This window comes from Rattus norvegicus, chromosome 6 (genome assembly GCF_036323735.1).
Source record: "Rattus norvegicus strain BN/NHsdMcwi chromosome 6, GRCr8, whole genome shotgun sequence".
Lineage (NCBI taxonomy): Eukaryota > Metazoa > Chordata > Mammalia > Rodentia > Muridae > Rattus > Rattus norvegicus.
This window is the reverse complement of record NC_086024.1, coordinates 31328645-31354865: the sequence shown is the minus strand read 5'-3', so window position 1 is coordinate 31354865 and position 26221 is coordinate 31328645. Positions and strand designations below refer to the sequence as shown.

Here is a 26221-nt window from a genome sequence, read left to right as displayed (position 1 = left end):
GGGTTGGTGAAGAACTCAGTCCCAGTGTAGGCGAGGTTTGTTTGTGAAACATCAGGGAAAACATGTCATAGGAGTGGGGTTCTTTTCTTTACTGATCACCTGGTTGCCATTGGTCATGACACTAAAGGAATGCTTACCCCTGAAGAAGAGAGGCCAGGACTTGTTTGATGACCATATTGAGCCCGTAGTCGTCCTGTAATTGCCTGTATGACTTTTCTGTCATAAGTATTATTCTACATGATTAGTTTAACACTAGAGATTGAACACAGGGCCTCCCGTACACTAGACACATGTTCTACCAATGAGCTATACCTCTAGCCCCATAAATACCGTTTAAAATCTACTCAATAGTTGATTGAAATTGTTAAGAATTGATTATAAAATGTTTCCATTTATATTAAATACTATTTTTAATTTTTACATTTAGAAATTAATTTATTTACAAAAAAAAAAAAGTATTGCGACTGGAGAGCTGGCTCAGTTGTCCAGAGCGCTGGTTGCTCTTCCAGAGGTTCAACTCCCAGCACCCATGTAGCAGCTCACGACCATCTATACTCAGTCCCAGGGGATCCAGTGCCTTGCTCTAGTGTTCCTAGGCATCATTCATGCACATGATACACAGACAAACAAGCAAAACTCCCATGTGTATACAATAACTTACCATTTCTAGTTTGTCAACTTAAACTCAGCCTTTCCCACTTGCTGCCAACTTCCCCCATTGTTTTCCTGATCTGTTGAAGGTGTGATTTGTTATTATGTATTTAACTCATAAGATCCTGTTCCTGAGCGGCTCCAGGGTGCTTTGTCAGCCCTCCCAGCACTCCCTGTTTTCGGTGATTTTCAGTGTCAGGACCAAGCCAAGAGCCTCACATCCTAGGCGAGCTCTATGGCTGCATTGCACCCCACCACACCCCGTATCCTCATCCCCATATCCTCACCCCCATGAGCATGGCTCTCCCATTGAGAAAGCTGCAAAATGCCGCTCACTGTTATTTTCTTTTGTGCTGATCAGAAGGAAAATATCTGCAGGGTTTCTGCTCATTTTAGTATGAAACAACTGCTGAGTGTTGCCTTTTGATCTGTGACAAATGGTGACTACTTAGCAGCCTTCCCAGTCAGCCTGGAGTGTCAGCTTGAGGTGCCACCCAGATAGCAGTTGGGTGAGCTTAAATGCCATGGGAACTTCTTGCCTATTGTTCTGATGTCCCAAGGGCAAGTTATATGACAATGCACAAATCCACATTCTCTCTCTCTCTCTCTCTCTCTCTCTCTCTCTCTCTCTCTCTCTCTCTCTCCCCTCCCTCCCTTCTCTCATATGACAATCCACAAATCCACATATTCTCCTCCCAGTCTGTCTCCCCCCCTCCCTCCCTCCCTTCCTCCCTCCCCTCTCTTTGCAAAGCAGAAGTAGGCTTTCTTAGTAATCATCACAGAAGGAATGGAGAAATTGAGGAAAAGCGAGAAATCAAGGAAAAGTCAGAGACAACCCCCCCCCCAGTGGGTGGGGTTCCCAAGGGAGGAAAAGAAGTCACCATACACTTTTGTGGAGAATCTCACAAAAGAGGATTGTGAGCCAACCAGTGCCTGTTAAAAAATAGGAATGTCTTTAAAAGCCAGTGCCAAGTTCACGTTGAGGCCCTTGTACAGGAAGGATCCCCACTGCACCCATGTGCCTGCGCAGCCTCCAGCTGAGCTGTTAGGGGGTGGGGTGTGGCAGAGGTGGGGGCAGTGTGGCAGCTGTGTGGGACAGACTGTGCAGGCTCCCTTTGTCTGGCACCTCTCCACAGGCACAGGGAGCTGGAGAAGGTGATGACAGAAGTAGACAATTCCAAAACGCGGGCTTGGGGTTGGCGTTTCCTTGGCAGAATACTGCTGCCTTCGAGGAGTCCAGGATGTGTGCATTTCGCCAATGCTGCCTTAACCTTGACTGTCTCTGTTCAGCAGGAGGCTCCCTGTGCTTGTTCTGCATTAGCAACACCCGCCCGCCCACGGTGGGGCTTCTGATATTCAGCAACACTGTTGCTGGATAGCGGAAATTGTTGCTATTTTGAACCTGAAGAGGCTTTCTCTGAAAGACCTCCCTCCTTGCTCATGGTGTTGCCTCCCTCCTAGGAAGCACTGATCCCAGCATGGCATGTCCGCTTAAAACTAACCCTGGACTAGCTAAGGAAATACAGACTCCAGCCACAGAATGAGGAAATCTGGGGATGCAAGCTGTGCGGATGGGTGTTGGCACATCAAGATATGCACCATCTTGCTGTTGAAGGTCTCGCTGCTCCTGAATGAATTCTAGAATTCTTTAAGAGGCTTCAATGTGCAGGGGAACACTACCCTCCCTGTCCCTCCTGGAGAGTCCTTTGTTGATGAAAGTTCAGAGACTGGAGGGACAGTCACGGCACAGCGGATGATCAGTGTAGTTCTGGAACACCGTGCTTTATTCTCGATAATGGCTTTAATTATGTGGCATTTTTATCATTTCTGCCTGAGACAGACGTGTTCTGAATTCTTTTGCCTGAACAGACAAATAGCTGTCTGATTAAAATTTTTGTTGTTGTTAAATGCACGGGCCAGAAGACTCCAAAGAGGTGACATTTCTTTCAAGACCCAGTTTGTCCCTTAATAGTGATCTAATTATAATGCTCATTTCTGTTTCACGTGATGCTAGTCTGTTTAGACTGTCAGAAGGATAAAAGCATAGATTTAGTGATTTGACAGTTCTAAAGCCTGGGAGTGCTGAGGTCAAGGTACCCACTGATTCTGTATTTGATGGGGGCTCTATTTCTGACTTTGGGGAACAAATGACATTACATTGTCTATCTTCACATGGAGGCGAAGGACTTTCCTTTTTCTTCTAATAAAGATACTAATCCCATTGTAACGGTTTCATCTTGTAACCTAATTACTTCCCAGAGGCTTCATCTCTAAATACCATCCACTGTCCTGGGAATTTGGGTTTCAAGCTTGGAAGGAAGACACACTGTGTGCATTAACAGTGTGTAATAAACCTGTGAGCCAGATATGGGCTCTGTCTAGACAGTTGTGAGTAATCGGGGGAGTAAACTGTGTGATCCATTAAAATCAATGCTAACGTTCTCTACAAGGCTTCTGTTCTGACAAGAATGTTGCCTAGATCAGCGGACTCCATCAGAGCAGAGGGACAGGAGCCGGGAACATGGATGGTGCTGAAGAGCAAATATTACAATTGCCTTCCCTTTTGGAGACTCCATTCTGTCCCAAACTCTTCCACATGCAGACGGCTGGCAAGGCTGTGGAGAGATGCCAGGAACACGCTTCTTTTGTTTAGTTTAGCAGAGGAGAGCAGGGTGAGCTGTAAGAACAGGTGCTAATGAGGTTACGGGGAGGTGAGAGGCATAATGAATGTCAACAGTCAACAGCAGGGGGAAATAGAAGGGCTTGGCATCTTGGTGACACAGACTTGGAAACATAGAGACCTGTGGGAGGAAACTGATGTCACAAGGCTTTCCCTGCCATCACTAAACAGCTGGTCTCACCTCAGCTCCAGGCAGGGAGACTGGGAAAGGCACCCAGTTTAAACCAATATCTGTCAGTGTTTCTCTCTCTTCCTTTCAGTTCCTCTGTGAAATGGTTACTTGTGTCTCCCTCAGGCAGTAGGGAGAGAGTCTAGTAAAATGGAACAATGTTACAAGCAATTACAATGTTGCTTTTAAAGGAAATCTCCAAATGCACGAGCAATGAGTGTGCGCTCAACAAGCTCGCCTCAATTTCATCCCAACAAGACCAGACAGTAGATTGAGGGTATTCCGGAGCCTTGGCCATCCCCAAAGGCTGAGCCCCATAGATGGTTCTGATGACAACAGTTCACTGTACCTCCTACAGCTAGAACCAGAAGTCAGAAGAGTGTTTGTGGCACCAGGTCCAACCCTGCCCGGAAGTTAGGCTGTGGTTTATACTGAAGTAAATGGCTCCACTGGGCAGCTGCAGATCTGGGGGCTAGATCATCCTGCTTCCATAATTGGCAGCATAGCTTAAGGCTGAGTGTCTGCCTTCGTATTTGTATACCAAGGATGCTATAACAAAACGCCCCGCACTGGGTATAATAAACTGGAAATTTAACTCACCTCTAGCTCAGGCCGGAAGTCTTGTTCTGGGAGGGCCTGCCCTAGCTGGTAGATGGCTACCTTCTCATTGTATGGCTCTCTAGTTTCAGTTTTTAACATTTTTCAGAAAGAAAGAGAAAAAGGCCATCTGGTCTCTCTTCTTACAAGAACACCAATCCCATCAGGTCAGGGTTCCACCCTATTTTTAGCCTCATTTAACTTTAAAGACATCTCCAGATACTGCCATCTGCTCCTTGGGGTTAAGGCTGATTTCAGCGTATACAGTTGAGGGTTGGGAGACATAGGGCATGGATGAAATCCTGAGTAAATGTGTGTTGTTGACACCAGGACAGTCACGTCAGGGAACACAGTGCCACAGGTTCGGGACCTGGCAGGGCCTTCCTGTGGTCTGTGTGCAGATGTTGGCGTTGTGTGGTGTATCAACAACAGCGCCCTCCCCCTGTGGATGAGAAATGCAGGAATTTCCTCTCCAGTGTTCTAAGTCAGTCCAGCCTGACTATCCAAGACTAGCCCAGTGCTGTAGGAGTGGGGTCTCCAGGCCAGGGAAAGCGTAGGGTTGCCTGGTATTCTTCAGGGGAGCTGTCAGCCACCTTTGCCTTCAGGGATGTCCACTGAGGAATCAGGAAAAGATAATGTCAACCCCGAGTCTGAGAGAAGGGGAGGGAGTGCTGTAACTGGTGATGACTCCTCCTCTTCTGAGAAAGGATTACTGTGGGCTGGATCCTGCCAGCTGGTCTGGATCAGCTCACTTTCTTCCTGGCTTCTTTGTAGCAAAAACAAAGGAAAAAAAATGTTTAATCTCAGCGCTCTGGAGATAGTGACAAATGGATCTCTGAGAGTTCAAGGCCAGCCTGCTCTACATAGGAAAGTCTAGTTCAGCCAGAGCTACACAGAAGACCCTGTCTCAAAAAACAGCAACAAAAGCTCAAACAACAAAACGCAAGTAAACGTTCCTATTGTGAAAACAATATGAGTTCATTGAATAACACTTTGAAAATACTGGAACTATGAAGAAAACAGCGGTCACCTAGGCTGAGTTCCCACTACTAACTTCCCTTCAGTTTGCCCATCCTGAATCTGAAGTTTATCCCTTCCCCAGTCCCTGTTTCTTCCTGTTTGGCTGAGGCTGACACTTTGTGCCATGTTCGCTCCATACCCCCTGTAAGTTATTCCTGCCATATCCTTCCAGGTTTCCTGTCCTGCACATATGCCCTGTGAGCACCAAGACAAACCAGTACTGTCCTTTAAAACATGAATATGAGTGTGTGGCAGGGTCCCGGTATTTGTGAGCCTTAAAGCTGCTTGGAAAGGCACCTCTTACTCTCTGTCTCACCACCACCACCATCTTGTCATAAAAACTGGACCTGTCCCTTCCTCACCACACATCAATTTGTAATGAGAAAGGTGAAAGGAAGGGTTTGACCAGAATAGTTTTTTTCCCCATCACCTGACAGCCAAACCCATTTTCAGATTATTATTTATAAAGTTAAGACTCCAGTGCCCTGTGTGTGGGCAGAAAAGCTCCTGTGATATGTGTCTGGCCTTAGACGCCTGGCTTGTCCCCATTTTCCCAGTCTCTCTGTTTCAGCTTCCTCCCATGGCCTGTTTGCCAAGGCCTTCCACACTTCAAGAAAGGCCTCTTCTTCCCAAGGGTCAGAATGATACCCTTCAGGGAGCAGGTGTTCAAGGGTCACAGCTGTCACTCCCAGCCACCTGTCTTATGTCCCAGCACTCCCCGGGGCAACAGCTCCTGAATGCCAGTTTCTCCCCAACGGTTCAGGAGAACCTGCTGGCCAGGCTTAGGGGGCACTGGATCCTCTCTTGGGATTGTTTCCACACATGACAAAACCACGAGACTCCTGCTCTGTGCAGGAGAGCAAGCCGGGCGCTGCGGGTTGCTGATGACTCTTACTGCAAGAGCTGTTTCTTGCACAGTGATAGGTTATTTTTCTGATGGCGAAAGAGCCAGTTCACGCCACATTAGATTATATTAAAGGCAGGTTTATTGGGAAGGTGCTCTCCGGCAAGGTCACTGGCCTCAAGGTCCTGAGCCAGGGAAGTCACCATGGGGAGAGAGACATGGGGAAGAGAAAGAGAAAAAGAGCATGAGCAGAGAGAGAGAGAGAGGGAGAGACCAAAAGGTATGGATTATATAACAAAGAGCTTCTGAGGGAACGGCAGCCCAGCTCCTGGGTTGGAAAGTTCACAAAGGGACTGAGGGATGCTGGGAAAACCTGGAGGCTAGGTCTGCTTTGAGATGTAAAATATGCACCTCAGTCCCTGTCCAGAAACCAAACACACAGATCCCATGAAGCTTCTGCTTGTGACTTGCTTGGTGGCAGGCCAGACAAAATGGGGAAGAGGAGAGAAAATATCTCCTTCGCTCTACAGTAGTTTGCTGTGTTAGACGCTTGCGTCCAAGATTGACAGACGTTCCAGAAACTTCTGGACCGGGTCTCCTGATCACATTTTAAGCCACATTGCTGGTCAGAGTGCTGTTAGTAGCTGACGTCCTGCACCATTTACTCTCTAGGTTCCTGTGTCATCATGGTTTCAGTTGTCTGCCTGGAAAGGGGAACCTCCACTGAGAAATTGGTTGGCACGCGGGCATGACATTTTCTTAGCTGCAGTCCGTCTTGGGTTAGTGCTGCCTCTGGGGGGGGGGGGGTCTGAGCTGTCTGAGGAAGGAAACAGAGCAAGCCAGGAAGTGGTGCTCCTCCATGGCCTCTGCTTCAGCTCGTCTCCCTGGTTCCTGTCTTGAGCTCCTGCTTTGGCTTTCCTTCATGGCAGACTGTAAGCTGTGAGCTGAAATCAACCCTTTCTTCCCCCAGTTATCTTTTGGTGGAGCTGTTTGTCACAGCAACAGCGACCAAGAAATTACATATAGCCTCTGCTAGACACTGGGGGAGAGGAGAGGTGACATCCAAGGTGACGGATGAGCCTCTGCCATGAAGCCTCAGACCATCCGTGGGCATAGAGTCCAGTGCCACTGAAGCACTTGAGTCTGAAGATCTGGGCAGGGTCAGAGGCAGCATCTTCATAGAGAGGACAGTAGAATCCCGTCCTGAAGGATGGAGACGTTTACCATGTATGAAAGTGAACTTAAAGCTGGGCACAGCATTTGGGAGGCAGAGGTAGAAGAATCTCTGTTCTGGTCTACAGGGTGACTTCCAGGCCATCTAAGGCTACGTAGCAAGACAATGTTCTCCCCGGCCCCCAAAAAAGTTTCAGGTTTTAAATCTCTGGGTTCTTGGCTGCAGGTTCTAGGGGTTTTCAGCTTACACTGCAGCCAGCTCCCAAGGCTTCATGGGTAGTCATCTTTTGCGGCCCACCCAGGGGCATGAGGGCCACTGACTCTACACGAAGAACATCACAAGTTAGATGGGTTTTGGAGAATGTGGCTCTTTAAGACATGCCCCAGGATCCTTCTACACCGTGGAGAACTGGTTACGTAAGCCAGTTTGGTTGGCCTGGCTATTTGGTAGTCGCAAACATCTTAGCAATTTCCGCTTTTCTCTCTCGCCTGTAAAAAAATGTGGCTCCCAGTGAACTTTTGGAAATGAAGTTAGACAGTATGAAAACATTTTACTCTTTCAGCAAGCTGGCCTACGTCACACCCTTGTAATCCTGACACCTGGGAGGTGGGGTGGAAAGGACAAAGGCTCACAGCCAGCGAGGACTAGAGGAGCTGTATAAATTCAGATAGCACTTTGGAAAGGTAAAGAGCTGTGTCTCTCTCGGGTGGGGCTGGGAAGACGGCTCAGTCAGTACAGAGATTGCTGGAGAAGCATGAAGGCCTGAGTTCAGTCTCTGACACCCATGTGAAAAGCTGGGTACACCTCGCTAATCCCAGAGCTGGAGGGCAGAGACAGGAGAATCCTGGGCCCTGCTGACCAGGCAGCCTAGACTAATTGGAAAGCTCCAGTCCAGGTGAAACACGGGCATGTCAGGAAACGTGACAAATGGCTGGAGAGATGGCCCTGGGTGCTCTCCAGAGGCCCAGGCTTTGGTTCTAGCACCCATATGGTGGTTCACAGTTATCCTTAACTCAAGTGTCATGAGATCCTACAACCCTCTTCTGACCTTCTTGGACACCAGGCTCCCATGTGGTACATATTCATATATGTTGGTAAAACATTCATACACATAAGAAAGAAACACAGTGCACAATGCCTGAGGAGTAATGCCCAGGGTTGACCTTTGACCTCCACATGTGTTTTCACACTTGCATGTGTGCTCGTACACAACTAAAGGTGGTGTTTCTGTGAGTCCCAGTCCCCCTGCCCAGCTTCTATATCTATGCCATGGTGTCAGGATTCCAAATAAGACCCTCTGTGAGGTCAGGGAAAAGTTCGTGATTAAAGCTCCTCATACGACCAGTGTTTTTCAGGCTCCCCATCCCTATTCACCCTGGCTGTGGAACTGAACTCTGACAGAAAGGGGTGGGCTTTAGTGGCTATAAAATGTCACTGAGTGCTGTGACCCTAACCGGATTCCCACTTACCGTCCATAGGAACATGCTTGCCAATTCAGCCAGTGTGCGGATTCTCATCAAGGGAGGCAAGGTGGTGAACGATGACTGTACCCACGAGGCAGATGTCTACATTGAGAACGGCATCATCCAGCAGGTGGGCCGTGAACTCATGATCCCTGGCGGGGCCAAGGTGATTGACGCCACCGGGAAACTGGTGATCCCCGGAGGGATTGACACCAGCACCCACTTCCACCAGACCTTCATGAACGCCACATGTGTGGACGACTTCTACCACGGGACCAAGGTAATGCTTTGTACCCTTTCTCTGTTGCTTTATCCCGCTTCTGGAACTGCTCCAGATGAGACCCACGCAAACCAGTGCTTCCCTGTACTGCTACCAGAAGGAGAGTTTCTCTAGGGATCAGTGTGGCGGCTAGACTAGGGGTTACGGCTAAATGTCCAAGATCATTTAAAGGACCAAGTAAGCATGTCTGTCTTGCCAATTGAGCCACCCATGTACCAAGCAGGAGCTGACTTCACTTTTGTATTTTTATGTCCCGTAACATAGACCTAGGATGAGAATCAGCTGGTGTTTATTGCTGTGTATGCTAATTTGGTACACTTGTTTATGCATGGTAAGCTAAATTAAGTCTCCATGTCTGCAACAGATTGTTAAGTCACCTCTTGATGTTTCAAACGGCAGAAAGTGTGAATGAAAAATAACTGTCTTCTATAATTCTCTCTAGTTGGTTCATTTGGTTTTGAGTCAGGGTATTACAATGTAGCCCTGGCTAGTTTGGAACCTACTCTGTAGACCAGCCTGTCCCGAACTCACAACGGTCCACCTGCCTCTGCCTCCTGAGTGCTTGGATTAAAGGTGTGCACCGTTATGCCCTGTTTTTGTTTTGTTTTGGTTTGGTTTGGCTTTTTGAGATGTTATTCTGTAGCTTAAGCTGTCCTCTAACTCATGATAATCCTCCTGCCTCAGTCTGCAAAGTGTTGGGTATGAGCCTCCAAGCCAGGTTCATTATTCCTCGAATCAGTTTGGAAAGTATCAGGGAGTTCCCTCTTTGGCATGAGTTATCACAGATGCAGTTCATCTACTGGATGGATGTGAGCTACTGTCTGCTCCCAAACACAAAATGCAGAAACCCAGGCTTGTGAAACAGCTACGTCAAAAGAAAACTGCACTTTGCAAAAAAGAGCCCCAGTTGGATGAAACCCTGGCCACTGCTGCCACTGCTCACCTTTGTAATGAACTGTCTGCCACGTGCCAGCTTCTCTGTGGATGCCAAGGCCGGGTTACACTCCTCTGCTCCCCCAGAGCCTGTGCTGACTGGATCTAGAGGATCTCCCTACAAATATGAATACGTGAACGTTGCTTATCCATGTGGATCTCTATGCATAGCAGCTTTAAGATTCACTGTGGAGGGCTGGAGAGATGGCTCAGCGGTTAAGAGCACTGACTGTTCTTCCAGAGGTTCTGAGTTCAAATCCCAGCAACCACATGGTGGCTCACAACCATCTGTAATGAGATCTGATGCCCTCTTCTGGTGTGTCTGAAGACAGCTACAGTGTACTTATATATAATAAATAAACAAATCTTAAAAAAAAAAAAGATTCACTGTGGAGCTGTTTTAAAATCCAGAGCTCCTGGAACACAAGTCCCCTGCCATGGCTAGAGTCCTTGGGGAGTCTGATCGAGTGAAAGGGATACACCAGTTTCTAGCCCTATGCCTGCAGTTCTGTGTCTTTTTTTTTTTTTTTTTTTTTTTTTTTGGTTCTTTTTTTCGGATCTGGGGACCGAACCCAGGGCCTTGCGCTTCCTAGGTAAGCGCTCTACCACTGAGCTAAATCCCCAGCCCCTGCAGTTCTGTGTCTTACTCAGGCCTACATCCCCAAATCCCTCCATGGTCCTGCACCATAAATTCCCCAAGCTCAGGACTCTCCCTGTGAGAGTCATTTTCCTGGGGCTCAGGTGTTCCTGCTGTTAAGCAGTGACTGACAGGTCCCCCAAGCCCACCTTGAGGATTGTGGCTAGGGCTTTAGAGACAGAAGAAGCTGGGCTCTGGAGAGACAGCCCTGTAGACCTGTTTGTGCAAGGCAGATGGTCTAGAGCTCTCCCTGGGGTGAGGACATACTCACTTTCAAACCCAGGGGCTGCAGAATAGATACGTGGAAGACTGGGGAGGACCTCGCTGTGATGGATCACAAGAGCTACTGCCTGACCTCTGAGCAGAGGTTTCCTGGCTCTGAGGACTCTCAGCCTAGGGAAGAGAAAGGAGCAGACATCATAGAGTCAGGTAGTAAGGAAGTAGACACTCTGCCCTCTGCTCCAAGAACGTGCCTGCATTCCACAGGTGATATTTCACTAGAGAGTTAGGGGACCCCATTCTCATAAGCTTGGGGTCCTTTTTCAGGGTGCTGTGGTGGCACTTTGGAATCTTCTTAAAGTCAGTGAGTATATCTAGTCACCACCCTGAGCACTAAGGCCAGGCCTTGATCTTTCTCTCTTTCTCTCTCTCTTTGTTTCTTTCTTTCTCTCTTTTTCTATCTTTCTTCTTAGTTTTTCGAGGCAGGGTTTCTCTGTTTTTCTGGCTTTCCTGGAACTCAGAGATCCATCTATCTCTGCTCCTAATTGCTAGGATTAAAGGCTGAGGCACCACTGTCCAGCCATTTGTGGCTATTTTCATTGTTAACTTTATTAAGATACAATGTACCCACAGAGCTGTGCCCAGGCACCCAGAGTTGCCACACCTGATCATGCTCTGGTCACCAGCTCCTTTTCAACAAACCAAGATCCAGAAGCCCCACCCAGTTTCCACCAGGGGTAACCTCTATCCTGACTTCAGATACTACAGATTTAAACAGCAGAGTGTTATTCACAAATCATATCATTCACTATGTAACGTATACGAGAGCCAAAGGGGGGGGGGTACGCCTGCAAATCCTGACACTTGAGAGACTGACATGGGAAGATTGTTGCAAGTTTGAGGCCAGACTAGGCTTCGTAGAATTGGGTCAGCCAGGGCTACATAGACGGACTTGTCTCAAAATGAATGAATGAATGAGCACCAAATCAGTGAGTCAGTGGTTTTTAGTATATATGTGGTAGATTGATTTTGAGTGTTTAGCTAAGGTATTTTATATAAATGAAATCCAGTGATTCTTTCACTCAAAACTCTGTCCATGTTGTCGACTAGTTAAGTGTCCTCGCTTTGTGGCATTCCACATAGAACTTATCCACCCTACTGTCAGTGAGCATCTGGCCCTTCCGGTGGGAGGTCACTTCAAACACTGATGCTGGAATGTTGCCGTGACTGCCTTTTGGCAAGCTCGTATGTACACAGCACTGTGCATATCCCCGGGGCTGAAACTGTCAGGTCATGGTACGGTTCACAGACGTGTTCAGTATTAGTAGATACTACCCAGCGGCTTCCAGACTGGTTAAGACAGTTCACACCCGGGGCTGGAGAGATGGCTCAGTGGTTAAGAGCACCGACTGCTCTTCCAGAGGTCCTGAGTTCAAATCCCAGCAACCACATGGTGGCTCACAACCATCTGTAATGAGATCTGATGCCCTCTTCTGGTGTGTCTGAAGACAGCTACAGTGTACTCATATACAATAAATAAATCTTTAAAAAAAAAAAAAAAAAGACAGCTCACACCCTAGCAGGTAGTGTAGGAAGCACAGTGATTAACCTTGACACGACTGATAACCACTCCAGTCAACCTTGGGACCCATTTTGTAGTATGCTCAGGCCTTGAACCAAAAAAATCATAGCTTGCTGGCTGCTGCCTCTGCTTTCAGGAGACCTTTAGTCCTGAGGCAGATGCTACCCTGTCACTGTGCTCTCTACCAGCCTCGAAGAAGTCAGGCCAGCCTTCTCTGTCCTCTTCTCCATACGGTCTATGGCAGGAGCCTCATTAGCCAGGAGTGACAGGTTTTTTCCCCTGAGAGCCTTCAGCTCTTTACAGAGTTCTGTGCACAGGCTCTCTGTTCAAGGTGGAAAGAAACCCTTGATCTTTTCCAGGCTGCCGAGCCATTAGGACAGAAAATACCAAAGACCCCTGTTGGATTAAAGGCCTCAGTTCTGCAGATTTGGGCCTCCGCAGACACCCTCACTCTCTGTAATACATTGTTGAGAATTTAAATCACAGGTGCCCCTCCCCCAAGCCATCTTGGTTCCTGGTGACAATGCTGTCTAAATATGGTGTGTGTGTGTGTGTGTGTGTGTGTGTGTGTGTGTGTATGTGTGTGTGTGTGTGTGTGTGTGTGTGTGTTCTGTGTGGTATGTGCATGTAGAGGCAAGAGGACAACAGTAATTGGTTCTCTCCTTCCACCTATTACATGGGTTCCAGGGATCGAACTTACATTGCCAGGATTGCATGGCAAACACCTTCGCCTGCTAACCCATCTCACTAGTTTCTAAATGAGTGTTTTATACCCATCTCCTGTGCAAGCCTCTGTGTCCTGGCCTGCCTATTGTCTACCATCCAGGTAACAGATCCCCTGACCTCCTCAGAAGCTCTGCCTCAAGTCTCCCAAGGAGAGACTACCTCCCTGTGGTCTCCCTCACTTACGTCCCACATCTGCCCTCCAGTTGTGGCTCCTATGCAAACATTCTGATCGCCACTCGTCCCTGGTAGAAGAAATGCTCTCCAGCTGGTACTGGCTGATCGGGCCTGTGGGTTTTTATGCAACTTTTGCCTTCATGCAGAGGCTGTGCATACACTTGGGATGAATGCCAGGAATCTGCTTAGCTCAAATCAGAGAAGGCCGATTGACTGCGGATCTGGGTTTATAATAGAATCACAGTCCGGAGGAAAAACTCCTGAGCGATCCATCAACGGAGAGGGAGGATCAGGCTGCATTTCTTCCTGCTTGCCAGGCAGATGCACTTGGGACTTAAACCCTGCACCCCCAGTGCATGCCCTCCACAGAGTTTTCATGCTTGATGTTTGGAGACCAGCCATCAGGCCCGGGAAAAAAAAATAGTTGGAAGTCTGGCTTTGCCAGGGGCATCTGACTTTCCATTGTACTGGGTCTGAAGAGAATTCTCTCCAGCACTGTAGCAAGCCCGCGGCAGGCTCTGCCTTGCTCCCCTGCCCACAGCCTATCACTTGATCTACTATTACCCTGCCTGCCCCAGGCACCACCTCCCCCACCTACAGGCTTCCCCCTCTCTAGCACCAACTACTGGCAATAACACGGATCCCACCCCTGAAGGCCATTTCCCACCGTGGGGAGGCAGATGTAGGGAAAGGAACATCCAGCAACCCAGTCGTGCGGGTTAAAGGTTAGAACTGTCCTCTTGTAAGTGACTCATATTGTGTCACCAAGAATAGCCACGTGGATGTTTCATTGCTGTCGATTTGTTGGTTCTCACGGCCAGGTGAAATCATCAGTATCAGTATTTTCTTTTCTTTAATTAAAAGTGTGTGTGTGTGTGTGTGTGTGTGTGTGTGTGTGTGTGTGTGTGTGTCCTACATGTGTATCTGTGAGTCCTCTGAAACTGGAATTAAAAATGGTTGTAAGCTGCCATTTGTGTACTGGGAATTGAACCTGTGTCCTCTGAAAGAGCAGCAAGTGCTCTTAACCATTGGGCCCTCTCTCCAGTCCAAAATCAGCTGTTGGTTGGGTTGGCTGGTTGGTTGGTTGGTTGGTTGGTTGGTTGGTTGGTTTTTTTGAACAGGATTTCTCTGTGTAGCAGCCTTGGCTGCCCTGGAACTCTTTCTGTAGACCAGACTGGCCTCAAACTCACAGAGATCCGGCCAACCCTGATCCCGCCCCCCCCCCTCCGCCTCAGCAGTGCTGGAATTAAGGATGTGTGCCACAGTGCACAGTATAGGCTCCAGCCTCTTCACTAGCGTGCTGATAGATGGGCAGATGTGTCCCGCCATCAAAAGTTTCCTGTGTGCCTCTCATGCCTCCTCCAAAAAATATTATAAGAACCACAGCCTAGGCTGATAGGTTTTAGTCCTTGGAAGCAACTTTCATTAGAAGCACTTGGGGAATTTTTAACAGATGCCAGTATCAGGTCTGCCCCGTCCCTCATCTATAGTCTTGTTCAAGGTATCTTGGTGATTCTGAGTACTGGCAGGAAGACTGTTGGGGAACTTTCTTGGCTGTCTGGAATGGTACTCTGCCTTGGCTGTGCTCTGATGCCCATCTGACTGGCCTCGCTTCCAGCGCCAAGGCTGACAGCTGAACTCCATTTGTTAGCCTATCTGCCTGCCAATCTTATTTGCATCTGTCTCCGCTCACATTCCAGGCCCCTAGACAAAGGCTCCCAAACCCTAGTCTAAGCCTGCCACCCCTATACTTTCTGAGCACCCCGACACTGTATGCTACCTTTCTATGTGTCCTCTGCAGAAATCATTATAGAGAAGTGGGCAGCTGGATGGGGTAGTCATCAAACAGAGTACTGGTGAGACTGACCCTCTTCTTGGAGGCCCCAGAGACAACCTCCTTCCTGTGCCCAGGGCTGTAGGGGCATGGAGGTCACCTCCCATGGAAAAAGTCACTATCAAGAGGTTTTTACGATCAGCCTATGGGAAGGTGCTTGGCAGGTATGGGATAGGCTTAGGGACTGTAAAGTGGCATGGACTAAAATGGCCTGTTTATTCTGCCTCTAGTGGGGAGGGTCCCTGCCTCCCTTCCATCTCCCACTACAGAGGATGCTGTCTGGCAGGGTCCTGAGATGTGCCAGGCTCTGAAGCCTAAATGAAGCCCCCTAGGTGGTCAGCCTCGCCAACATCCTTCCCAAGGAGCCTGCTTACCCACTGGGCAGGCTGTTTCTGCCTCTGAAGTTTGCTCTCTTGGAATTGAACCTTTTGAAATGGCTGCTTATTGTAATGAATCCAGACCCGCACGGTCTTGTTTATTAACTGGTGTTCCTAAATTCACATACTTCCTTATCCCTGCACAAAGCCTCGGGTGACCTTTGGAGTGGTGTGATTCCATTTCTCACGACATGGGGACTGAGAGGTGAGGGAGGAAATTGCCACACGTATCTGTCCGGTCCCAAAGCTAACCAGAACAGACAGCTCCGGCTGTCCTGGAACTCAGTGTAGACCAGGCTAGCCTCAAACTCAGAGATCCACCTGCTTCCGCCTCCCAAGGGCTGAAATTAAAGGTGTGTGCCACTATACCCGCAAGAATTAAGTCCTTTTTTTTTTCCCCACTAATGCTTTTAAGAACTCCTTAAACCAGTGGTTCTCAATCTGTGGGTCGAACAACCTTTCCCAGGGGTTGCATATCAAATGCCCTGCATATCAGATATTTATAATACTATTCATAACAGTAGCAAAATTAGTTATGAAATAACTTTATGGTTGGGGGTTGCCACAAACATCAAACTGTGTTAAAGGGTTGCAGCATTAAGAAGGCTGAGAACCACTGCCTTAAACCAGACGCCTCTTTGGACAACCTTATGACCTCTTAATTGACCACACACAAATAATTCCCTTGGCACTTCATGACTTTTAAGTTGCCTGGACTGGATAAGGATGTCACAGAACTGACAGACTTCAGGCAAGCTATGGAGCCCTCCACCTGCCCAAGACGGCAGCCTAATCTATCCCTGTGTTCCGATCATGTAGATGTCAGCACTTTGGGGCAGAACGATGCTTAAGGGGTGCTAATGAGTTAGCACACAACAAATGCTTGAGACAGGACGCACGTGGAATAAACGTTAGCTTCCAGGTAGGGCTTGCTTCTTCTATCCTAGGCCATCTTCCACTGTCTTTGGCTCCTTGAGGAAAGATCCATTTACTTTGGCTGCCTCACCACGCAAATGGTCTACAATCTTTTTTTGAGGATTTATTTGTGTGTGTGTGTGTGTGTGTGTGTGTGTGTGTGTGTGTGTGTGTGTGTGCACGTGCGAGCATGCGTGCGTGCATGCAATACCCAGTGACGCCAAAAGAGAGCACAGGATCCCCTGGAACTAGAGTTACAGGTAGTTGTAAGCTACTGGCTGTAGGTGTCAGGGACTGAATCCACTCAGTATCCCAACTCCTTTTCCTGATTCAGATGCTGCCACACCCTGCTGCCCTCCTGGCTTCCTGCCACCCCTGTGGCCTGGCTGTGCCGGTTAGGGTCAGCATAGCTCAGCCCCTCTTTCTCTATTGCTGTCTCCAAATCTGGAAGAACCCCATCCCTTTCCAGTGGTGGCTGGTTCACTTGCAAGGAATTATGCTAATTCTCTTCTGTGTAACTAACTACTGTCTTGGTCTCGATTCACAATAACCACTCATCAGCTATTTGGTCAGTGTCACAGGTCCTCTGCCACCCACAGTTTAACAGGCTATCATCAAGGTGTCGCTGGAGCTTAGGATGATCTGCCAAGGTCTCATGCTGGTTGTAGGATTTCATTTCTGTGGCTGGAGAAGGCTGAGGCCCAGTTCTTGTTGGCTCTTGACTGAAGGCCGATCTCAGCTCTAGAAGCTGGTAGCAAAGCCTTGCCTCACACCCCGCATCTTCAAACCTGCTCTCATTTGCTGTGCCATCAAATCCCTAGCCACAGCCTCTCCATCAGGATGAGCCGATATAGGTTATCAGGATATATATATATATATATATATATATATATATATATATATATATATATATATATATATATGTTATCATGATGACCTAGGATAGGTTCGACTAGTTAGCTGAGGCCCACTTAAAGAGCTGACTTCCTTTCTGGAAGACAGGGTGGTGCCTTCCTTCCTCCATGAAAGGGTGCATATGCCAGGGAGTGTATCACTGTGAGCTTAGTTATAATTCTTCCTGCCATAGGCATTACATACACAGTCACAGCTCTTTTACCTATTCTGCCCTCCACTCTCCAGTTTTATTAACTACTTAAGCTCTTTTAAGATGCTGTCTTAGTCAGGGTTTCTATTCCTGCACAAACATCATGACCAGGAAGCAATTTGGTGAGGAAAGGGTTTATTCAGCCTACACTTCCACATTGCTGTTCATCACCAAAGGAAGTCAGGACTGGAACTCAAGCAGGTCAGGAGCAGGAGCTGATGCAGTGGAGGGATGTCTTACTGGCTTGCTTTTCCTGCCTTGCTCAGCTTGCTTTCTTATAGAACCCAAGAACACCAGCTCAGGGATGGCACCACCCACAATAGGCTGGGTCCTCCCCTCTTGATCACTAATTGAGAAAATGCCTTACAGCTGGATCTCATGGAGTCATTTCCTCAACGGAGGCTCCTTTCTCTGTGATAACTCCAGCTTGTGTCAAGTTGACACACAAATCCAGCCAGTACAGATGCTGTCCTTGTGCTGGGGAGACAGCACGGTGGATAAAGAATGAAGACCCCAATCTGATCCTCCATACTCACCTGAAACCTAGGCCCAGCAGCGCAAATCTGTAATCCCAGTGTGGGGTGAGTAAAATGCATCCCGAGAGGTTGCTGGCCGGGCCAGTCTATGCAAAATGGCACGCTCCGGGGTTCAGTGAGAGACTCGGTCTCTAGAAGCGAAGTGAAGAGCAAAAGAGAGAGACACTCAACATCAACTTCTGGCCTCCGCACGATGAGTGAGTGCACTGGTGCACATGCTTGTGTGCACGTACTTGTGCACACACACTGGTGCACACACTTGTGCACACAGAAGCATTCCACACACATAAATAAGTAGATAAATGAGATTGTACAAATGGATTTCAAAATTTTTAAATTAGATTTATTCATTCATCACTTCTTGGCCTTATAGCTAAGAGCAAGTGTGGATGTGTTCATGTTTTTACGTATGGAGATTTTGCCTATAGGTTTATTTGTGTACCATGTGCATGCATGCCGTGCCCGGGGAGGTCAGAAAAGGGCATTGGATTCCCTGAGTTGCAGATGATTGTGAGCCACCATGGGGTGCCGGGAATAGAACTCCATCCCTCTGCAAAAAAGCAATCAGTGCACTTAACCACTAAGACATTCCTCCAGCCCCTAACAGAATACATTTTTAAAGTCAAAAGTCACTCCAACCCCTTTCACCCGCAGCCCCTCTCTCTGCTATAACCATATTCCTGCTTTAGCTACTGTTGGGCCTTGGCTAGTTTTCTAGATCTTCACTTCGAATACCTCACACCTGACCATGTCCTACCTGTCCACCTCCATAGCCAAGCTCCTTCCTGCCTGTCTGTGGCACCTTCCTCAAGCCTTCCTACAGTATATTAGGTCCAGGTCCACTCTGTTCACATCTATAGTCATTTGTCATCCCGGGCTTTGAGATTGCCTGCGTCAAGTTTGTCTTTGAGCCAGGTAGAAGAGACTCTGGGGCCAGAGACCGTGGTTTATGTTTGGTCTGTGATTGCCCAAAGACTCAAGCTTTTACCACACAACAGACACCCACACAACAGCTGATTGTCAGCTCAGTGTAGTAGTTAGGAGCAGAGCTGAGGCACGCTGCCCAAGCTTGACGTCAGCCCCACCTTCACAGACTGTGATCTGCACAAGTTAATGTCTCCTGGCCGCTCGATGTCCTTATCTGGAAAATGGAGATTTATGGTGGCCCTTCATTCACGTTTATTGAGTTACTATTTGTGAAGAACTTAAAACAGCACTTGATCCTTATTAAGCATTAAGCAAGCATATATATATATATACATATATATATATATCATGCTGATTGAAGGCAGAGCTTTGAAAACTGACTTGTGGTTGGCCAAGGGTGGTGCACACCTTTAATGTCAGTACTTGGGAAGCAGAGGCAAGTGCATCCTGTGTTTGAGGCCAGCCTGGTCTACAGAGCAAGTTTTAGGACAGCTAGGGCTACACCAGATGAAGCCCTATCTTGAAAAACAAAACAGAACAAAACAAAAAATAAAGAAGGAAGGAAGGAAACCATTTGGTGACGATCTCTCATGAGCATAGGTGTTAAAACTTTAGGTATCAGTTAGGAACTGAAAACTTGGATTCCATTTCTACTAGTAGGGTATCCTGTTTAACAAAACCTTGCTGGCAGTTTTTCAGTGTGCCTGCACATTGATTGGCAGTCCAAAATGTAGGAAAGCCAGATGGAGCCTTTGTGGAACAAGTGTGAAGGCGACCTGTCATTTCTTACATCTTTGATCGGAAATGACCTCCCTCGATGACCTCCTCCTTGCTTCCAGGATAAAGAGTGTTTGCAAAGAATTTATCAGTACAGAGAGATAATTGCATCTTAAAACCTGGAGATCAGAGTAGAGCCTAACACACCCATGTGCAGCTTAAAAGGCTTTCAAACTCAATACAAGCTTTCCTCTCGTCCTCAGAAATTTTAGGGGGAAAAGAGGCTCAACCAGTGAAGGTGCTTGCAGCCAGAGTTCAATCCCTGAGACCCTCAGGGCACAAGGAGAGAGTTACCTCCCAAAAGTTGTCCTCTGACCTCCAACCATGTGCACCCCCTCCCCCTACACACACAAAACACACACACACACACACACACACACACACACACACAGTTTTTAAAATTTAAAAGGAAGACAATTGTGTGTGTACTTCTATGATCCTTGTTGCGTATAAAAGCTGCTGTTTCATCTTTATTCTTTTCTTAAGCCTTTATATTTTTACTCTTTGTATATTTTTTGATATAAAATTTTTTTTTGGTTCTTTTTTTTTTTTCGGAGCTGGGGACCGAACTCCTAGGCAAGCGCTCTACCACTGAGCTAAATCCCCAACCCCTTGATATAAGATTTTATGGAAGTGTGTGTTGTATGTGTGTGGTAAATGTGTGCATGCACATAGGTGGATGTGTGTGTACATGTGTATGCATGTGCATTTGGAGGCCAGGGGAGGAGGCAGTGTATCATCCTCTATTGATCTCCACCTTATTTCTTTAAGACAGGGTCTCTCACTGCACCTGAAGCTCACTTTTGACTAGGCTGGCTGGCCAGCAAGGTCCCAGAATCCACCTATCCCCACTTCCCACCCCTAGGGTTATAAGCACATGCATACTGTGCCTGGTTTCTACATAACCTGGGTCAGCATGTTTGCATACTGTATATGTGTGCATACACACACACACACACACACACGCGCATTCTCTCTCTATCCACGCTAACCCACCTCCCCACCTCCCCAGTTGCTCAAAAACATTTTAACATGGCCTTATGTGGAGCCCCAGAAGTACTCAGTTGCAAGTGTCTGCCCTCGCAAGTTTTGTGAGGTCACCTCTAAAGTTGCCATAATCCTGTATTGAACATGCAGTGCATGTAGATACTGAGTCTATCCCCTCGGAGGTTCCAGCCTTGTCTTCTTGCTCCCTACAGCCAACTGCATTGTCCTCCTCTTTAGAATCCCTTTCTTTAAAGGCTAGGGATGTAGCTCAGTTGGTAGAATGCTCATCTAAAATGCACGAAACCCTTGGGTTCCATCCCCAGTACCACGTAATCTGCCCATGGTGGGCAATGCCTACAATCCCAGCACTTGTGAGGCAGAGGCAAAAAGATTGAGACGTTCAAGGTCAGCCTCAGCTACGTAGCTGGTTTGAACCAGCAAGGCTACATGAGACCCTACCTCAGAAACCACAATAAGAAAAACCTTACCGGGAGGATGTTTACCTAGTGACTATAATAAGATAACGCTGTGGTATAACAAAGTAACAACTTTCCCACCAACCAACACTTAGCTCTTATGCAACCTCTACTCTCACACACAATTACAGGGCTTGGAAAACAACATTAGGAGTGAATTAATCGCTCTCTATCCAAAAATGGCTTTTCCTATTTATATTTGAGTGCCATAGTATTTCCAATTAATACTTAAGAGTCAAATCAAGCTTTCTTTTTTTAAAGATTATTTACTTATTTAATATGTGAGTGTTCTGCTGCATGTACATCAGTGTGCCAAAAGAAGGCGTGAGATCCCCTAACAGATAGCTGGGAGCCACCATGTGACTACTGAGACTTGAACTCAGGACTTCTGGAAGAGCAGCCTTCCTGCTGAGCCACGCCTCCAACCTGAAGCTTGCTGTCTTATTGGTGAGCTCTATCCTTGGGGAGAACATGTACAGACAGTAAAGGCTATGATTAGGTATCAATGTCTTTAAAACGACTCGGGCTGGAGAGATGGCTCAACACTGGCTGCTCTTCCAGAAGTCTTGAGTTCAGTTCCCAGCAACCACAACATCTGGCTGGGTTTAGTTCCCGGCACCTACATGGCAACTCAAAATGATTTGTCACTCCAGTTCCAGGGATGTAATGCTCTCTTCGGGCTCTGCCAGTACTGCATGGGGCACAGACACACCGGCAAGCAAAACAGCATGCATATAAAATAAAAAATGTGTTTAAAAAAGGAAAACATTATTTATTAAGGTTTTAATATACAGTGAGCTACATCATTTTCCCCTCCCCTTTCCTTCTCTCATGCGCCTTCCACTTTATTCTCCCTCAAATTTATAGCCTCCTTTTCTATAATGGTTGCGCTCTCTCTCTCCCTCTCTCCCCCCCTCCTCTGTGTGTGTGTGTGTGTGTGTGTGTGTATGTATGTGTGTGTGTGTTCCTAAATATATAAATACAGCCTGCTCAGTCCTTATAATGTCACTTGTATATATGTGGTTTTAGAGCTGACCATTTGGTATTGGATATTCAAATGGAAGCCACACATTTTAAAGCATACCTTTTGGAAAACTATATACTGGCATGGCATCCCGGTTCACATAAGAAACACATCTGCCACCCCTTCCCATAGTTTCTCTATATCTCTGTAATCTTTCCAACTCCTTCTGACCTCTCTAGCCTCAGGTATCCCTGTAGATATAGGTGAGTTTGTATTTCCGGGCATTTCTGTGTAAATGGGACCCTAAATGTATTCTTCTTCTCCCCCTTGGTTATGTTTTCTGGGTTAGCAGTATTACGTCGGGCCATTGCAGACAAAGCTACTCTAGCCCCCGTGTCTATGTGTTTGTACAGACACACTATCATTACCCTTTGGGAAGTAGCTAGAAGGGAATGTCTCGGTCGCACCGTGGGTGTATGTTTGCCTTTTTAGGAAACCATCAAACTGGTTCTTGTGCCGACTGAAACAGTTTATGCTCCTCTCAGCAGTTGCTCTGCAGTCCCTGTGATGGTCTGTTTGTTGAATTTGAGCTTCTAACGTGTGGTGTGTCTCGTTGTGCTATTGATTTGCGTTTCTCTAATGATGGATGAATACTTTTCCATGCTCATCTGCCCACGTGTATCTTTGGTGAAGTCTTAAGGCTTTTGCAAGTTTTAATGGAGTTATCGTTGGACGGTGGTTCTTACCAGGTTGCAGGAGTTATTTATGTGGCCTGGTGATGAGTCCTTTATTGGATATATGTATGCTCTATAAATATTTTTCTCAAGTTGCTTGCTTAATTTTAACAATGGCTTTTAGATACTTAGTGTGTGTATAAGTAGGTCTGTAGCTGTTTTAAGTTAGTTTTCTGCATAGTACATACATGAGAAGGGACGGTGTTTGCTTCTCTTATACATGTGTATCAAGATGCCCCAGCACCATCTATGCAAAAGGTTGTCTACCCCCTGTTAAAAGTCAGCTGATCATAGGTATTTGTCACATTTTTTCCCCCTGTCCCTTTACAAATTTGTCTCTCTACACCAGAACCACACACTTGATTATAGCAGCTTTAAGTAAGTTCTTTAGAGCAGGGTAGCACTAAACCTTCCAACTATGGTCCTCATTTTCAAACTGGTCTCTGCCCATCCACATACACAGAAGCCACCATTTTTACTACAGGCCCTAAACTGTGAAGCCTTTTTTTTTTTTTTTTTTTTTTTTTTTTTTTTTTTTTTTTTTTGAGACAAGGTCTTCTGTAGCTCAGGCTGGCTTTGAACCCATCATGTACCTGAGGATGGCTTTGATCTTCTGATCCTTCTGCTCGTACCTCCCAGATGCTAGGATTCAGGCGTGTGCCACCATGCTTGTTTTCCATAGCGCTGCACATCAAAACCCAGGACTTTGCTCTATTCTGGAGAGGCTCTCTACCAACTGTACATTCCCAACATTCCCAGACTTCTTAAAGTTTCTCATGTTACTCAACAGGAAAAAAAATATCCCTGGAGTGATTATAGATATTATATATCTATATAGGCATAGACAGACAGACAGACAGACAGACAGAGATGCAAATGTCTTTATGGCCTTTGGATCATCTTCCAGTTTGAAGTGGGAAAGCACGACAGCAACATGGGTCGGAGGGTTGGGGTCATGTTCTATACTCAGGGTCGTGGGTTCACAAGCATATCCGAAGCTTTCCAGCTTCTTTATAACCAGTTTCCCATCAAGCCTAGGCTGGCTTCTCTCTTCATGCTCACTGCTTGCCCCTCTGCCAGTCGTAACACACACTTGGACTTGTGTCTGTAATCCCCAAGCCCAGAACAGTGCCCCTGAGGTAGTCTGGTTTTGATGCTATGTAAAAAAAAAAGTTCAAAATGCAAAATGGTACATATTCAGGCTGGGGATCCCAGACCCCCGCTAGCACCTGGAGTCATATTGCTTTCCCCAAAACCTTTCCCTTGTTTCTCTTGCATCCCCTTGCTTCCACAGTAAGGCCCCTGACCCCTGTCTGACTTGCTGTTCAGAATACATCAGGCACCTGTTTGCGTCTTCAGAAGCCAGCCCAGGCAGATCTTGCAATCTTTCCATCCTTCCTAGGTGGGAGATTGGATCTCGGAGATTACATCATTTGCCAGGTTAATAAATGCAGGGCCTGCGGGGGGGGGGGGGGGTGGAGTGGGATGGGGTGTCATGCACCTTTAATCTCATGACTCAGGAGGCAAAGGCAGACAGATCTCTGAGTTCGAGGCCAGCCTGGTCTACAGAGTTGAGTTCCAGGATAGCCAGGGCTACACAGAGAAATCCTGCTTCACACACACACACACACACACACACACACGCACAGGCACGCATAGCATGCCCTGTCATCCTTCCTTAACAGCTTCACAGTCCTGTCACCACTTAGCTGTGGGACTAATGGAGGCCATGATATCACTGAAACAGACCCTGGACAGAGAGCAAGTGGGGTTACATGCACTTCATTCTGGATTGCTGGTCAGCCCTCTCCTCAGGCATCTGCTCACAGCCTGGGCTTTTACTAAGCGTCCATGTGGCCTGCTGGTCAGTCAGGTTTCCCACTTTGAGATCAGAAGGGGCTTTGCTGAAGAGCAGGGTGACAAAGGGTCTCTGTGGAGCTCTACTCTAAAGCCATTTTCACAGGCCCTTGGCTTCTTGAGCGCTGGCAGCCACGTTCCTTCTGCCACACAGCTCCCTTTGAGGATCATATCCAGTCTCCATGGTAACCACATGTCGGGAGCCGGTCTGCACAGGCTTTGTATTAAACACAATGAATTTAAATCGGGTGCTGGGAGGCAAAGATAATCATTCTGGATCAGAGAGAGGCCCCAGGCTTCTCATTTCGTAATTTTAAATGTTGGTACAATTCTCCAGGTTAGCCCTGTAATTCAGGATCCAGCCACACCCTCTCCTCTATGTCAGCGACAGCTAGGTCTAATTTCCCTTGCGGTCTTTCCCATTCTTTGAAATTTGGGAGTAGGGAGCCCCTCCAGCCATACAGAGCTAGCCCGAGCTGAGGGATGACTAAGCCGAAAGGAGCCTGGGGCTGTGGTCAGATGGTCTCGTTCAGTTTGCCTGCGTGATGTCCCCACTATAAAATAAGTCGCCCCTATCCTACAATGATTTTTAAAAATTATGTTGGCAAATCTATCTAACATAAATTTCCCCACTTTAACCATCTCTGGCTATAGGGGTGTGGGGGTACATTTCCCTAATGTGTCCAGAACTTTTTGTCTTTTTTTTTTTTTTTTGGTTCTTTTTTTCGGAGCTGGGGACCGAACCCAGGGCCTTGCGCTTCCTAGGCAAGCGCTCTACCACTGAGCTAAATCCCCAACCCCCAGAACATTTTGTCTTAACTGCAGCTTCACAGCACTAAATGTTAGCCTGTTTCCCTCTCTCCTCCCTGTAGCCACCACCCCTTTCTGTCTCTCTGAGTGTGGCTACTGAAGCTCTGCACTTGAGGGGAATCAGACAGGGTTTGTTCTTAACGGTTACTTCTTCCTCTTGGCATGCCTTCAAGGTCTGTCCGTACTGCAGCGGGCTGGAAGAATACTGCTCAGTGTGCACAGAGCACACGGTCTTACCCACTCACCAGCGACCGTGGATGGACTTGGGTTGCCTCCCCTTTTTGGCTATTATGAATGTTATGGACATGAGAGTGTCTGTTCAGGTCCACACTTGTAATTACAGAACATTTTTCCCCCAACAAGGTATGCAGCGCTGGCTGGCCTGGAATACACTATTGTGTGACAAAACTTTCCTTGGGGAGACAAAACACACACGTTTACTCACTTTAGATAGGAGTCCCAAGACAGACCAAAGTTCAAATATCACCAAAGGCCAACTCTATACCAAGGAGTTGTTTGGGGGTTACTTATAGAAGTATGGGTGAGGGGTTCATTAATAAATGACCCAAAGATGGCTGCATCCCCAAAGCCTACTCCAGCCTGGGTGACAGTTCCCAAAGGGAACCTGCAGCACACTGCACAGCCTGCAGGCAGCTCAGTAGGGTAGAGTGCCCATTCAGTGCCTCAGTTGGCCTAAACCTCTTCCAGGGACCTTAGCTGGTTTCTGTTTCTCCCAGTCTCTGAGTCTTCTTGGCAGCTTTGCTAGTCTGAGC

At 47.3% G+C, this 26221-nt stretch overlaps 1 protein-coding gene across 1 annotated transcript in view; it reads left to right on the top strand.

Annotated features, from left to right (window-relative positions):
- The window catches only part of Dpysl5 (dihydropyrimidinase-like 5), an 84314-nt gene that overhangs the window by 24483 nt on the left and 33610 nt on the right, over nucleotides 1–26221 (top strand). The window contains 1 exon segment of the mRNA NM_023023.1: nucleotides 8614–8878. Within this exon segment, the coding sequence (NP_075412.1) occupies nucleotides 8618–8878 (261 nt within the window). The 5' untranslated portion in view covers nucleotides 8614–8617.